This window comes from Coffea arabica, chromosome 2e (genome assembly GCF_036785885.1).
Source record: "Coffea arabica cultivar ET-39 chromosome 2e, Coffea Arabica ET-39 HiFi, whole genome shotgun sequence".
Taxonomy (NCBI): domain Eukaryota; kingdom Viridiplantae; phylum Streptophyta; class Magnoliopsida; order Gentianales; family Rubiaceae; genus Coffea; species Coffea arabica.
The window spans coordinates 72,063,783-72,080,490 of NC_092313.1; the positions used below are offsets into that span (position 1 = coordinate 72,063,783).

Consider the following 16,708-nt stretch of genomic DNA (forward strand, 5'->3'; position numbering starts at 1 on the left):
CACCACCACCCAGCACTACCACACTTACCTACCACCGCCATCATCCCCTTCTTTCTGCTCTCTCCTCTTTCCTCTCCCTCCCTCTTTCTCTTCCCCTCCTCCTTTCCCCTTTCCCTACCCTTTCCCGCCACATCTTACCCCTCCTCTTCACCCCCTCCCCCCCAAAAAAAAATTGGCCTCGACTAGAGGCTATGATCTATCCGTGATGTCGTGACTAGAGACCTTGATCTGGCCTCGGCCAGATCTAGGGTGGGGGAAAGGGAAAGAGGAGGGGTAAGGCATGGCGCGAGAGGAAGGGAAGGCAAAGGGAATAGGGGAGGAAAGAAAGAGAGGAAGAAGATGCGAGGTGGAAAGAGATGGAGGAGGAAAGGAAGAGGAGGAAGAAAGAGAGGGGGGAGAAGGGAGGGGGTGGTGGTGGTAATTTTTAAAAAATATCACAAAAATTTTTAAATTTTGAAAATATCTCAAAATATATCTCAAAAACACTTTTAAAAAAATCACGAAAAACATTTACAGTAAAAAGTTTTTCATATACACTACTATAGTAAAATATTTCAAAAACACTCCCAAAAACAACTAATCCAAACGGGGCTAGTCTAGTTTCCACCCAGATCATAGGTTTGGAATTTTACATGAAACTGTAATTTGCTAGATGAAGGAAATAATTAGTTGGAAATGCAAGTTTAACATTCTAATTCCTATTGTTTAAACCAAACTTAGTTGATCTTTTTTTTTGGGTTGGGGGGGGGGGGGGGGGGGATATACAAGGTAAGTTCAGTACAGTAGTTGCAATAGCAGTACAATATAGGAAAATTAATATGGAGCTTATAATATTCGGATTTTGGGAATGAATAGGTAATAGCACAAATCAATGATCAGCAACAGTTTGGGCTATCCATTACATGTGGGCTAAGTCCTAGCCTGGCCCTAGCTATTCACTTCCAATTATGAACTTACTCGATAAATCTGTAAAAATTGTTTGAATTTTTTAAATTATCTTTAAATGAATTGATTAAAGATCAGATTAGTACTTTAAATTTTCAGGAAATTTTTGGTAAGCCTAATTACTAAAGTTTTTTTTTTTTTTTGAGGGACCATATTAACCTCCTCTGAAATGTATGAAGTTGTTGGACACCTTGGTACTTTTCTAGTCTTGTTTCAGAATTTCAATTATCATGACACATAAGAAAAAGTTTCCATATCGGGTTTCTCAGACCACACACAACAAAAGTTCTCCTCATTGCTATTGACAGCACTACCAAATACTAATTGGGAGCAGCCATGATAAAACTCTGGACGAAATTGATTTAAAACAAAAGCTCTTCTAAAAAAGAAGGAGAATCATTCGAAGCAACTTTCACATTTCGTCAAATTAATTTTTTCATCTTTCACTTTTAAAATATTAATTTTATGTTCCTTGCAAATTCAATTTAGTAATATTTAGTTCAAGTCAATAATCACTTTTTAGCCTGAAATTATTATATGACCCACATGTAGTCATTTTTAATTTATAAAAGGGCCAGATTTCACTTTTTTGAATGGAAAAAATAAATATGAATTAGGTTAAATCTCACTTTTTTAGAAAAAAAATAAATGTGGTTTGGATCAGGATTTTTTTTTTTTAAGAATAAAAATAAATATGGATCAAGACATTTGTTTAAGTACAATAAGATCTAACATTTTTATTGCTAAAAAATAATAACATGTGAGTCACGTGACAGATTTAGGATAAAAAGTAATAAAAAATCTAGATTCCAAGTAAATTTTACTAATTTAAATTTATAACAGGTTTAAAATTAATATTTTAAAAGTAAAGGACGAAAATATTCATCTACTGAAATATGAGAAGACGTTTTCAACGATTTTTTCAAAAAAAAAAAAAGCATGTTAATTATGTAGGCAAATTCATTGGACGAGTTTGTTACCATTGTAAGCAAAATGTTTGAGCTCAACCAATTGACGCCAAATATTGATCTTATTCATAGTAAATACTCTTAAATGGCCCATCCGACACAAGGCTTTCTTTTTTCCCCATACATAATACAAAAGTGGGACAGAAGAATCATAATTATTCAACGAAAAAAATCCTAAATGGTGTGGTTTGTTAAGGAATTCTTTGGTCTCAACGAACCGACCTAGTTTTCTAGAAATTGTCAATTTGTCAGCCCAAATAACTACAAATCAAAGGGGGAAAAAAAGTACGACGATACAAATATTCAGTTAATGATACCAGAAAGAAACACGGAAAATTTTCCCAAATAGACTCCAAATATTCAGTCTACTCTTTTCCCGAACACAAGCTGAGGTTCATGTTTTGAAAAATAAAAACTTAGCCATTTCTTGGAATACCTGAGAAAAAAATTAGCCACAGATACCCTCCTATTTAACTTTTTTTATCTAGATGAATTCGGGTAGTAGTACTTCCATTTTTTTTTTTTCTAACGGAGGGAGTATCCGGACCATCGGGTAAATCGAACCCGACTAATCCCCCACCGGTCCGAGAGGTGAGACCCCATCCTCCGAACACGTTAACCATGAAACTCGAATCCTTGAGGGAGACTGGACAACGGCTCTTAAGGAAGATGCCGTGACCAAACGAGCTGCCCATGAGAGGTAGTAGTACTTCCAATTGTCTGAGACTTCTTTTCGGAAGATTTGTTCAGCCTTGGAACAACAAAGCTGGTGAATGGAGTTAAACTCAAGACCAGAAGCAAGATATATTACGATCTATGTTGCCTAAATTAAAGATAAACAAGAAAAAAATCTGATAAAGAAAATAAAACTCTGTATAGAACTAGATATGAATTCCATATGCCATGCTACATTTGTCAGTAAAGATAAATTCTATCGTGTGTGCAACTTAACTAATATAACTAGTAGCACTTTTCATTCTTAGATTCCGAAACCTCCATTTCCTCCAGCAGTATCAAAACATATAGGTCCTCCTGGACTTGGAGTGCCAGCACTAACACCTTGCATCAGAGCAAATCTCATGTCCTCGGATGGTTTCCAGTGTCTTTTCCTCTGATTTATAAACCAGTTGTTGATCTGCTTCTGGTCTAATCCTGTTACCTCGGATAGCTTATTTTTCTCCTCTTCCTGCATCACAACATATACTTGAATTGGAAGGACAAATAGGGTCCGCACAAAAGTAGAATGAAAACTTCTTGATGTCGTCAAGGACAAATCACACGTTAATTTCCAGAGGATTTCCAGACAAGTTAATCAATCTTTCAGGTTCTGTTCCTAAGAGTCTTGTCACTGATATTTCTTATGATAGCCTCCATATAATCAGCTCTAGGTGATAGCCTCTAGGTGCATTCATGCCGAACTACAAGAATAATCATTCATTGACATGAAATAATCTGCTTCTTACTTCACTTCTTTTACTATGCAAAAAAGAGACATATAGTGAGAAGATGCCTCATTTAATGTACAAATGAGTTCAATATTTTGTGATGCTGTTAAACTCAAAAGCATAGTTCAAGTCTGTGTGTGGGAGTGCCAATGAAAAGAAACTACAGAATGTCCTTTTCAAATTGCATCTTACAACGAAAGACGTATTTACTCCAAGCGAATAATTCAGAGACATGTTAGCGAATCAGATGTAATGGAATTACCGTCGGATATGGCCATCTATAATGTGTGTTCCACCAGTCCAGGAGTGCTATCCTTGCATCCTTTGGTAGCTTTCCCTTCTTTCGTTTCTTCAAGAATTCCTTTCTCAAGCTGCTAAGATAGCCACTGTATTTGCGCATCAGCATCTCTTTGAGCTCACTCTCACCTTGACCAGCAGCAGAAGATTCTTGACTCTCGGCAACTTCAACTTCTCCACAGCTTAGATCCTCATCGGATGTGACACCTGCTTCATCTGATGATATGAGGTGCAAAGAACGATCAAATCCTCATCCACAAACAGATGCATAACAAGTACTTCAGGTGCAACCTCATCCATAAGCAAGTCAAAAGCCTCTACAAGATCTAAATTTATTACAGATACTTGAGCATCCAGCATGTTATACACCTAAACAGAGAATAGTACATCATGTGATGCATCACAATAGTACAAGGAAATCTTCAGTGAACTTGGACTCTAATTCATTACAAGACATAGGCCAATTATGCATCATTAACTATGAAAACATTCTCTTACGATCATCTCTCTTTCAACTTCCAACCATTTTCTGATACGGTAATCCAGATATCATACCATACATAGGATCAATCAACTACTACATTTTAAAATAGTATAAGCAAGCAAAAAGTTCAAATTCAAATCAAGTCATGCTAGTGTGTTGGAGTTTGGATCCATACAGCAATATCACATGATTGTTCTTTAGCTATCATACAAGTCTTAGCCCAACTTTTTTTCTGTTTTTTGGTGAGTTCTATATCTATCTTAGGACAACTTAAGGGCACCTAAGAACTCAAACGACATTCTGCACCCTACTAAAATCACTGGAAATTTTATGGTCCACATTTCTCAGCATCCTTTGCTTCAGTCTTCCCAAAAAGTGTACCAAGGATGGGGTCAATGGCGGAGCCAAAAAATCTTCTTAGTGGGAGCAAAACTTATTAAGCTATGTGTTTGAAGGATGATTTCTGTATCTCGTGTGCTTTCTTTTTTTTTCTTTTTTTTTTTTTTTTGTTCAAGTCCTATAGCATTCAAGTTAATTTTCGAGTCGACGACTAATTTTTTTCTCACTTTGGAGTCATCCACATATGGTTGTCTTATTAGATTAACTTCAATATGAAAAGCCCGATAAAGTGCAAGAAAAGAACATTAGACCGATGTACAACTTGCAAGATGATAAATAGTTCATATTAACTTTCAATTTAAAAGAATCACGTTGGAATTTGACGCTTTATAGTTATCATAAAAGGTTTCCATCATTTTTTGCAGGTTTTCATTTCAAAATATATATCTACCAAAACAAACATCATTCTAAGTAATTTTTCGATCAGAAAAATAAAAGCTACCAATTTGCTTGACAAAATAAAAACAAGAAAACAATATATGTTAGTCATCAATATTTATGTGTAATTTAGATGATCAAAATAATACTTAATGCAAATGGGATAGACCTTAAAGTTATATGTAGTTAACATTGTTTATACCTTAGTAGGGGCAAAGAGTTGAATTTATTATTATGTTTGTAATTCTTTCAAGTTTTTAACCTATTACACAAAGGAACACACTGGAGGCAGTGGGGGCAAGTGTCCCCATTGTGGCTCCGCACTGGATGGGTTATGAAACTGCACAAGCACAAAGTTGCTAAGCCATTATGAATAAGTAAATGGGAAAAATGAACCAAGACTTGATGACTAAATTATTAAACTGTTCCATCTTCAGAGTTTCTACTTCAGACTATAACCAAAATTCCACCCTAGGTAATTCTCTCCTTAAATCTCCGTGGACTCAAAAGCAATCTGCATTCACTGGTTGTCTTTTCAAATTTGCCCCATTGTTGAAGAACTTCAGATGCACTTTTCCATGCCTCTACCTGCCTGCCTGATCCGTTTCATTCCTACATCCATTTTGCATATAAATTTCATTATGAGTCGTATCTAGACTTCCTCTCACTTGAACATACCAGCAACCCAACATTCTTCTACCTAAATCCATCTGATAACACAAAAATCATCATGTCATGTGCTTTCATCATTTATCTCTTATAAGACTTTTCTAAGCTTGTATTTTTCCTTTTCTTCAGGTTTACAGACATCTTTATAGTGTATACTACCAATTTATTAAGAAAATTAATACTTTTTCTGAACAAAAGTGAAACTTTGCTAAAGAAAATTGGAAGGTTAGCAAATACCAAGTCCTCAAAGAAAAACCAACCGCGTTTTCTCCCCGTTTGCGTTCTGTTGATATATTAAACAAACAAAGAGAAACTTTAGGCACCATGGTCCTTTAGAGGTTCTTTTGATTGTGAGCGCCCGTATCAGACTAAATGAAGTTGCACATAGTAGAATATCAAGAACTAAATCGTGAATGTATGCAATTGTACGAAAAAATCACTGAAGGGAACTCTTATATTCAGTCACCTATTTTCCCTGACATATAAACAAGAATTCCTTTCAGTAGGTAGGGTTCACAAAACTAACTGTTTTCCTTTTCATTTGGGTAAATAAAAACGTGCCCGGTGTCCATGAAAAGACCTAGCTTCCAGCGCCTAGCCAAAATAAGTAGATCTAAATGCCTTTTCCAATAACTCTCACTAGGAAACTAACATTGGTCAGCTTCAAAATCAGCTGTACAGCAGTCTATAATTGCATCGTCCTTGTTCCAACTAACTTATTCAATCCCAGATGACAAAGTCAATTAGCCGATGAAAATTTCCACTAAAAAGCCAACATCCATTTCTTTCTTTATATCCCTAGTCAAGGTACCTGTAGTCCCACAAACAACAGAAAAGGAACATAATCACTGCTCGTCATTTATTTATCTTCCTTTCTTTTCTCTTTTACCCTTCTCATTAGGAGTAAGACAGTTCTTTTGCTGTTGCAATGCTTCTGAAAGTTGAAAAAAAACCTTAACCTTTCTGTTCCACGATTACTATCTTTATTAACCTATGAAAACTATCATAATTATCGTCAAAACTGTTCATCTTTTACTGCTTCCTACTGTAGGTGAAAGGGAACAAACTGAAGACTAATAGTGACCCTAACCTCCTACAAGCGTCAATTACCTAGACTAGAAAACTGACAAGGCCATTAAAAGGGGGGCCTAACCTAAAGCCAATGCTCAAGTGAATGGAGCTCTTAGCTGCTTCTCTATTCCTACGGCATCAGTGGTAGAGTCACGGAATCGGACGTTTACGCATCATGTTCTCACAGTAACATTGACCAAGAAAATATTCAAATACATGGTTCCTACATACGCATAATTCAGGGTTTAGGCATTTAGCTAGCTTTGTCATGCAGTTTAATCAACAACATGATCAACCAAAATAAAAACTAATCTGATCTGACCATATTTAATAGCCCAGAAACAAACGCTCAAGCGGGGTATACGTTGTACAATGATGAAGGTCAACATGAAATGTACTTTGAGAAACCATAAAGGCAATAGAGGAAATATATAATGGTTATAGGTTCACTTTTGCTGCCAAATTTCTATCTTTTGCACCCTCCTTTTGGCAGCATAGATAAATGCTACACATACGAACAAATGCATTACAAAAGCTTGCCTTATTAAACTAATGTACCATGCATCGATTGTAAAGTTCAAAATTCACGAGCTCCTCTATGTTCAAAGCTAGGCATCCCAGAGTTGTCATGTCATGTCCCTTGTTGTGAACTTTTCCTTGTCACTGTTTCTTGAATTATCAATAGTCGATCCAAGAACTTTTCCTACTTGAAATCTGTTACCCTATTTCTTTTGCAGGAGAAAGCAAAGCAACACCATGCATTATTCTCTTTCTTGTCACGCCTCTACGTTTTTGTGACAGACTATAAAAGATTTTTTCCATTCATTTTCTAATCCATCTTTTTAAAACCCCAAACCCAATAGCAGGTGAAAACAACCAAAAAAAAAAATCAAGGGGTTCAAAAGATCGAGTACCAGAATGATAGTTTGTGGAGGTCATCGAGGAAGACGTGGTTGTGGTAAAATTCTCCTTACAGAGGTTATTGAGTTCCAACTCAATATTGCTCAAGAAAGTAGTCGCTTCATCAAACGGTTTCAACAGCTCCTCCTTATATCTATGTAGAGCTTCACAATATGATTCCTTCAAAAAAAAAAGAAAAAGAAGAAACAGCATCAAAAATAGTAGTGATTCCCAATAGCAAGTAATCGAAAACAGTACTCCAAAATCAAGAATCATTATTAACGTATGTAGAACCCTTGACCCCTTAAATTCTATCTGCTAGAGCAAAGTCTTTCCAACTTACCATGAATTGATCTAGTTCAGGATCAGCACTTATCCCGCTAGGACTGCTTATGGGGCGACTTATTTTGCTAATTTCTTCAAGTAACGAAGCCATCTCTGGTGGTGCTCCAACCTTTTTTAAGCATAATATATCATAAAAAAATTTGAGGGTTTTAACTGATAGTATGTGCGGGGAGGAGTTATGAAAGACTGATTACCTTTCTGCATTCAACATAGGCAGAAACTAAGTTAGGGTATAGATGATGACTAGCAATTTGAATCTTTAAAAGATCTGACATCTCTGATCCAATGACTTCATCGTGACTATTTTCACCAGGTCTAAACTGAACTAAATTCTCAACTGGGCTACTGCGATCTAGCCCTCTCATACTTCCAACTTCAACCGCTCCACCATCGGGACATGAAAATGAGGTGTGAATTCTGTATAACTCGTCCATGAGCTTAAAAAAAAAAAAAAACCAAACCCCAGCGTGTATATTGTTACTATCTTCTTTCTTCAACTTGGAAACCTCGCTTTGAAAAACAAAAACAAAATCTTCAAGAAATTACACTATATACAAGAACGCGATGAAAACGCTCAACTGCCATGCTCAGAGAATCCAGACTATTGAGGGAAAAAAGAGGAGAAGTTCAATAAGGTTTTGTACACATATCATAAGATGGACGGGGATGGAACCTGAGAAATTACGAAGGGAGTTAACAAATTTATGCAAAGGGAAAAAGATGAAAAGGACTAGTCTTGGATAACTTTCTTTCTGTTCCAATATTGGACAAGGATATTTGATGGGAGGAAAAAAAGAGAGCTAAAGAACGCTAGTAGAACTATAGTAGTACTTAGATTTAACATTAATTAGCTGAGGTGGTGGGGTTTGAGAAGAACGATAGATAGGCAGATAGCACTTGCAATATTGCAATATTGCATAGTACTTGATTTTTATTTTTTTTTCCCCAACAGCTCAACTAGTCAAATATGCACAGATGCATGCGTGTGGGTTGGCATTGTTGTTTAGTATAATGTGTGGGTGAAAAAGTTGGGGAAAGGGATGAGGAAGGGTTACGGAGGAAGGATTGAATGTTCGAGGTATTTTGGCACGTTCTCGCACGCTGGGCAACAGTAGAACAGTGACAGTGTCCGGGGCCGAGGGTGCGGCTGCAGTGGCAGTACGAAACAGTGGTATAAATAACTTAGCTTCAATTTTTTTTGAACCAAGCATAGACTGCCTTTGGCTTTGAGCGTTTGAAGAGGGGGATAGTTGTGGACTTGGCCTGTATCTATCTGAGAGATGGATGTGTCAGTGCAGTAGTGATAGATAGGGATAGAAAGAAAGGAAGAGAGAAAGAGACTGTGGTGATGTGACGAGGCCACGTTTCGGGAGATGATTAGAGGGCCGAGCTGCAATTGTGGGACAGCTGCTCAAACTTTGACGGGAGTTTGCAGCTGTTCCATTGTCATCAGTGGAGTGAAACAACATGACTCCCTAAAGGCATGGAAGTCCCAGCCCTGAATCCTTCCAATTCTCTCATTACACGCTGAATTTATAACAGCCAAACTCTTGTCTCTCTCCCTCCTTCCCCGTTGTTAAAACCTCCTCTTTTTTCTCTAGGGGTTTCTTTGATGTTTCCCTTTCGCTGTGTTAATTACAAGTGTCAATCTTATGTACATTTATGCATTACTATCACCGTTAAATATATGTCATATATGTAAAATTTAAATTTAAAATTTAAAATTTAATCACGTGTTATCCATCCAATCATGATAATATATATAAAATTTACTCTAATTAAAAGGGATAATATCAAAAACTTCTACTAAGGTTTTCGACAGTTGAAGCCACCTCTCGTGAGTTTTGAAAAAGTATGAAAACCTCCTCACGATACTAAAATTGATGGTATAAGCCAAAAAAAAACAATGAATATCCAATATTATCCCTCACTAACATGTAAAAAGAATTAAATGTTAAAAAATCAACTATCACCATTATCCGTTAGGTAAAATTTTCAAGTTAACTTTTTGTAGAAAAATTTAAACCATGGTTTAAAAGCATTCTTTTTTGGTTAAGTGATTTTTGAAGATACTTATTTTAATAAATACCTCCCTAATTGGTCGATCAACTTTTTGTAAATTGATTAATAAATCTAATCAAACAATTGAGGATGAAGTATAATGCATTAGATTAGTTGGCGTTAGAATTTTAGGATTACGATAAAGAAGTATTACCAAAAAAAGAATTTAATTTTTCTTTTAGACTCATTTTCACTTAAAATTTGTAAAGTTTGTGAAGGTTATCATAGTATTTTCATAGCCTCAAAAGAGGTAAGTATAATTTTTTAAACTTTAGAGGAGATGGACACAATTGTCAAAAATCTTAAGAGAGGTTTCTTAAATTATCCCATGTTAAAAACTAAAAGACATGCACTGTATGTTGAGAGGTGCATGTTATCTTATGTCACTTCCATAGATTTAAATTTAAATTAGATTAAGAATCACTAAAACATACAAACTACATATATCAAAAGATACCCTGGTAACTATCAGTTTGTTTGGATCGAAGATTATTCAAAAAAATGGAATAATTGTATCATTTTTCAAGACATAGAATTAATGTTTATGAGATAAAAAGATTTTTTAACAAAAAAAGATAATTAAAAACATGTTTATGATGCAATAAATTTTGAAAACAATTGCTGTCAAAATAGATTTGTTTGGATTAGGAATGCTTGAAGATGTTCTTAAGAAAAATTTATCTGTAGATTTTGTAATTTAAAATTTTTTTAAGTTATTAGGGTTGGTTTAAAACCACCACCCTTGCTTTCCCTTTCTTTTTTTTTTTTTTTTGGCCATCTCGTCCAACCACTTATCAACTTGCCAACCTCTCCCTCCATTCCCCCCCCCCCCTCTCCAAACAATCACTTCTCACTATAACCCGCAAACCCCTTCCCCAACACTCTTAACAACCCACCATGCCTTACTTATCACCAAAACTTTTAACGAGTCGAATCAAGTCAAATACTTGATTTTAGACCCTGTTCGTATATTATAAGAATAGGATTCAAATTCAATCAAATATTAAATGAGTCATAAATAATGTTTGAATTTGATTCATTAATTTGTATAAATATTCGAATTTGACTTGTTTGATTTAACGAGACAAATTTGAACTCGAGTTTGAATTTAAGTTTGAAAATGATTTAATTATATTTTCTAAAAAATAATTCTTTAGTTAGAATAATTTTAATTATATTTCTTCGTTATAAAAATAATTAATACTAATTTTATATATAAATATTTTTTGATAAAAATACAATATATATTTAATAATATTAAATGTATTTATACTTGTATTTATTATTTTTATAATTAGTTCACAACAGATTCATGTTCGCTCGATTATTAATAAACATAATATTGTGTATGAACTCTATTCATTTTTTATAAAATCAAACTTTTCTGAACTCGAGCAAGTCGTACTTGAACATGTTCACAAATAGTTTAATTCATCACCTCTACTTATTATAGGATTGTCAATGGGGTCGGGTCAACTCGACCTCGACCCATTTGGCCTGAAAAAACTCATTGAGCCTAAACTTTAATGGGGTTGGGCATAATTTGGGTTTAAATATTAGGATCGGACTAAATATGAGCTAAACTTGGGTTATACTAGATTCAGACTCGATTAAAACCAAGCCCATATATGAGTATAATTATATATGTAAATATATATAATAATATCTATAATTTATAATTATACATAATACGACATAAAATGTTTATAATTTATATATAAATTTGTAGTAACTCATAATTATAAAATATATATTATATATAATTATGTATTTAATTAGTACGAGTTTGGGCTAAACCCAATTTAAGATTGAAATTCATATCATAGTGTGAGTTGAGTTTAACCTTTTAATATGAGCTCAAACTCAAAAGATCGAAACTCAAAAATTCATAGAATTTGTAAACCGAAATTGGGTTTGCTAAAGTCCGATTCAAAAAGCAATGAGGTTGGTTGTAGGGTAAAGAGGTGGGGGTTACTGAGGATGGTAGGGAATGTGGAAAGAAAAATGTTGGGTAATCAAGAGGGTGATGGAAGGGATTGGTAGTAGGGAACTAGAGGTGGTAGGGATTATGGTAGAGAAAAAAGCGATGATATCGTTAGTGTGTTTTTTCTTCTTTTTTTTTTTTTTTTGAATGTGTGTTTAAGGGGTTGCTACAAACTTTATTTTGTTAAAAAACGTGTCTTTTAAAAAAACCAATCCAATTACATTCTAAATTCTATTTGGATTCCTAGTTTTTCACAAAAAAAATGTATAGTAAGTATCTAAAAAATATGCTAAAAATACCTAAAAACAACCCACAAAACACACCAACACGCTATCATCCAATCTCACTCTACCACCACTCTTACCACTTCTCACGCCCTCCCTACTAGGGATGGCAACAGGGCGGGGTTGGGGCGGGGGACCCCTCCCTCATCCCCCGCCCCGCTGCCTACAAACTCCCCCGCCCCCGCCCCATCCCCCGTCCCCGCCCCGCTCTTCTTCCCCCGTGGGTGCCCCCGTGAGGCTAATAAAAATTTGTTATATAATTTTATTATGGTTAAATTTTAGCAAATAATCAAGTACTAAAATATTAACACATCATCAAATTATTATTCATTATAATTTTACAATTGAAACTTATAAAAACAATCAAACAAAAAATATTTGAATACAATCCAACATTATGAAATAAATATAACTAAAGTAGTCAAGTTTTCACTTTTGGCACAAATACAATCACTAATTCATTATTGTGCTTGTGCTTTTTTTAAGAAAAAAATATTATTGTATTAAGTGTAATTAGGGATTTAGTATAAATGTATTAGTAAATTTAGTATAACCAATTAATAATTTGTATTAGTACACATATATAATTATTAGTATAATTAATAATATCAATTATATTATATATACTAATAGACATTATATAATACATATAACCAATAATATCATTATCATAAGTTTGTAACTAATTAAATTATATATTATATATATAATTATATATATATTTTTTAAAGTAGGTGGCGAGGCGGGGGTACACTCCCCCGCCCCCCGCCCCGTTTCTAATCGGGGGGAAAAATATTCCCCCCGCCCCCGCCCCCGCCCCATTAACCCCCTGCGGGGTGGGTCACCCGTCCCCATTGCCATCCCTACTCCCTACAAAGGAAGAAAAATGCCAAGAATGGCGGGGCTAGAAAGATGAGGAAGAAGGGAGAAGAACTGCTATGATTTATAAAAATAACGTAAAAAAATCTTTAAAGCACCTTATGAATATCTTATTCAGAAATTCTTTCAAAAGATAAAATCCACAATATATTTCAAAACCCAATCAACAACACCCAAATTTTGATTAAATTTAGAGTAAATTTTTTATACATGAATAGTGTGTATATCATTACGGTCAGATACATGACATATATGCAAATTTTAAATTTTAAATTCAAATTTAAATTAGTTATCATGCACATGAATTTTATGATGTAAATAATGTCAATGTATATAAGATTAATCTTTAAACTTATATATTTCAACCACTATTTTATGTTTATGACTATCTTTTACCTGCACAGATAACATAACATAACATGCCACGTTATTGTTTCTTAAAACAATTTCTAAACTACCCAACTCAAAAAATAGACTACGTAGTACATACAAATCAATTGAAAACAAAAGGCCTTAAAATAACTAATAAATGTTTTCAAGGTAATGAACGCTGTGAAAGCTATTACTCAACTACCGAAACAGTATGAGAGCGGATTAAAAGTCCTCAAAGCCAATAGACCGGAAAAAGAACTCATCTTTTTTTCTTTTTTTTGGTCAAAAGAGAAAAGTAAAGAACTCTGTCGATGCAGTAGAATATAGTACAATATGTCAACGTAACCAGCGATGAGGAAGAATACATCCCGTTGAACGAAATACACCGGCCGAGGAAATGTATACCTAGTTCTCAATTGAGAAAACGTCGTCGGCCCAAAGACTAAGGAAAAAAAAAACCGTTGGACTCTTTTCTTTTTTTTAAAAAAAAGAAGAAAAAAATCTAGTAAAAAACCCCACAGATATAGGTGCTATATAGTTTTGAGTAATCTTTTTCTTTAATTAAGAGCTTCATCTCCTAATTACACTAAAAAAATTAAGAGCTTCTCCTTTTTTTTTCATCAACTCTTAATTATATTCTACCAACCTTTTCATTTCCCTACAGTAGTAGATGAAATGTATGTTGTCTTGATATTAATATTTAGATTTTTCTAATGAGTGTCCCGTATTCCTTAACATACCTAAATTACATCTAATTTATCATGTGAATGCATACACTTACATTTATTATCCTTTGAATTTAGACACTTTCTCGAATTATTTTCATTCTTGCCAAAAAAAATTAACACTTGAACTTTCTTAACTAGATTTTATTATTAAAATTACTTCAAAATTTTTTTTCTTACCATGCCTTGAGGATTGAATTTTTTATTAAAAGTTATATTAAATTGCACTTGAAATATTTGAGTAGTGACGTTGGAGACAAATTATTTGAGTAAATGAGATATTGTAAAGTAAATACACAAGTTTGTAGTAAATCAACTTGTGTTAAATGTATAATAAATCTTTGTGTACTCTCGTTCAGTGTATTATTGTCAATAGTATTGAGATCAATTGGTTGGCAGTTTTTAGGAATAACTTACTAATAATGGTGCATGTGTGACAAAAATGTGATTAACAATAGAGTCTCTTTAACGGGTGTCCAGTGTTAAGATATATTTTAGGTGTCATATTTTTAGAAATATAAAACTAATTAGAAAAAGTAAATAAATATATGAGAATATAGATAAGATGGGAATATAGGAAAAGTATATAAATGCAAAACGGGGTAATAATTGTAATATATGTATGCACATGATAAGTTAGGTAAATTTTAAATATATTAACGAAAGCACCCGTTAGAAAAATTCTTATTAAAAATAAAGTTACCCTTATTATTAAAAAAATTAATACTTGAAACTCTCTTACCATGCCTTTAGGATTGAAGTTTTTATTAAAAGTTATATTACATTGCCCTTGAAATATTTGAGTTGTGGCGATGGGGACAAATTATTTGAGTAAATGAGATATTGTGACGTACACACACAAGTTTGTAGTACATCGTCTTGTCTTAAATGTATAATTAATCTTTATGTACTCTTGTTCAGTGTATAATTGTCAATACTCAATAGTATTGAGATCTCTCGATAGAAACTTGGGCTCATTTGGTTGGCAGTTTTTAGAAATAACTCACTAATAATGGTGCATGTGTGACAGAATGTAATTAATAATAAGGTTTGTCTAACGGGTGTCCAGTGGCTACTCATTAAGATATAGCTCATGTGTCATATTTTTAAAACAGTTTATCTAATGGGTGCCTATAGAGCACTCATAGTATATAAACACAAGAGAGGATAATAATTATATGTACGTGTATATGTTTTGCAGGTTAGGTGAATATTAGATGTGTTAACGAGTGTCCTAAGAGCACCTGTTATAAAAACCCTTTTTAGAAATATAAGACTAATTAGGGGAAATAAATAAATACAGGAGAGGATAGATAAGATTAAATACAGAAAGTGTATAAATGCAAGAGAGGGTAATAACTGTAGTATATGATTTGCATCTTATTTACACATACTGACTTGCTTGCATTATCAACACATTTTTCTACCATATTTTTTTTATCTCATATATATCACATAAAAAAAGTGTTACAGTACTGAGTGTGTTTGGATTGCTGAATTGTTTCACATAATATTTTACTTGCATCATAATTCATAAATGTATTTTCCAATCCACCTTTTTATATTTCCAACTATGTTTTTATCTCACGTACATCACATCACAAAAAAGTACTACAGTAATTACTCTAAACAATATTTCAAATAATACGCTATTCATATTTTTTTCAAAAATTTATCCCAAATAATTTTCCATCCAAACATAAGTCTAAAGGTGAATTTCAAATATGTTAACGAGTACCCGTTGAGCACCCGTTAGAAAAATCATTATTCATAATGAGCATGTAAAGTAAACTTTTAACAAAATGTCAACCACAAGGAAAGAGAAAAAAGAAAAAGCAGAGATATTCAATAGCATCCCCAGAAATCAAACGAATCTTGGAGGCAAATCTTTTGAGTTATGTAGGATATACTTTGTTCACCAGATATGATTGTGTATCTCTTATTGACCAGAACCTTTTAGCACATATTATTAAATTAAGATTACGAATTGTAGGTTGAAAAAGTGATTGTGATTTGTGAATCTGCATTTGGAAATGATTATGTTGTTTAATAATCACATGATGCTGTGCTAAAAAAGTATTAGTATTTTTATTAGTTTTAATGCATAGTCACTGTTGCAGAAACTAAATGAACTTCTTCGACCTAGGATCCTTACCAGGTGGCCCATCTGAATTGAGGGCCACTGGCTGGCACATTCAATAGGGCCCCCAATAAGTGTTCTAAATAGGAAATCCATTTCCCCAAAAACAAAAAACAAAAAGAAAAGATAAGTTCTATGACAAAAGCAAAATATATGTGGATACTTTTGTTTTTGTCTTTTTGATATAGTATTAGTGTTTAAGGCACACTCGATTCGATATCCGTGTAATTAATAACAAATATATTTGTAAAAAAATTATTTATAGTACAAAATGAAAGAATTTTTTTTTTTAAAAAAGAAATGCTTACAAATTATGAAAAATCTAGAAAGAGCCGTCTTGTGGATAATTGGAGAGGTACACG

The 16,708-nt window shown here is 33.6% G+C and overlaps 1 protein-coding gene across 3 annotated transcripts; it reads right to left on the bottom strand.

Annotated features, from left to right (window-relative positions):
- Nucleotides 1-2,765: 2,765 nt before the first annotated feature.
- LOC113732963 (homeobox protein knotted-1-like 1) lies at nucleotides 2,766-9,032 on the bottom strand. Of its 3 annotated transcripts, none has more exons than XM_027259035.2 (5): nucleotides 8,096-9,032; nucleotides 7,900-8,010; nucleotides 7,571-7,736; nucleotides 3,621-3,862; nucleotides 2,766-3,099 (listed from the first exon to the last, which is right to left on the bottom strand). In XM_027259035.2, the coding sequence occupies exons 1-5, from the start codon at nucleotides 8,333-8,335 to the stop codon at nucleotides 2,893-2,895; spliced, it is 966 nt and encodes a 321-aa protein (XP_027114836.1). In that variant the 5' UTR covers nucleotides 8,336-9,032; the 3' UTR covers nucleotides 2,766-2,892. The 3 variants fall into 3 exon arrangements, with proteins under 3 accessions (XP_027114836.1, XP_027114835.1, XP_071937064.1); XM_027259034.2 differs by having other exon boundaries at nucleotides 3,621-3,871; nucleotides 8,096-9,017; XM_072080963.1 differs by lacking the exon at nucleotides 7,900-8,010 and having other exon boundaries at nucleotides 3,621-3,871; nucleotides 8,096-9,029.
- Between the last annotated feature and the right edge of the window lie 7,676 nt (nucleotides 9,033-16,708).

Coding starts and splice junctions, on each gene's coding strand:
- LOC113732963 (XM_027259034.2), bottom strand. CDS start 8,335: ATGGACGAGTTATACAGAATTCACACCTCATTTTCATGTCCCGATGGT. Junction 8,011..8,095: donor CCTATGTTGAATGCAGAAAG/GTAATCAGTCTT, acceptor TGCTTAAAAAAG/GTTGGAGCACCACCAGAGAT. Junction 7,737..7,899: donor CTGAACTAGATCAATTCATG/GTAAGTTGGAAA, acceptor TTTTTTTTGAAG/GAATCATATTGTGAAGCTCT.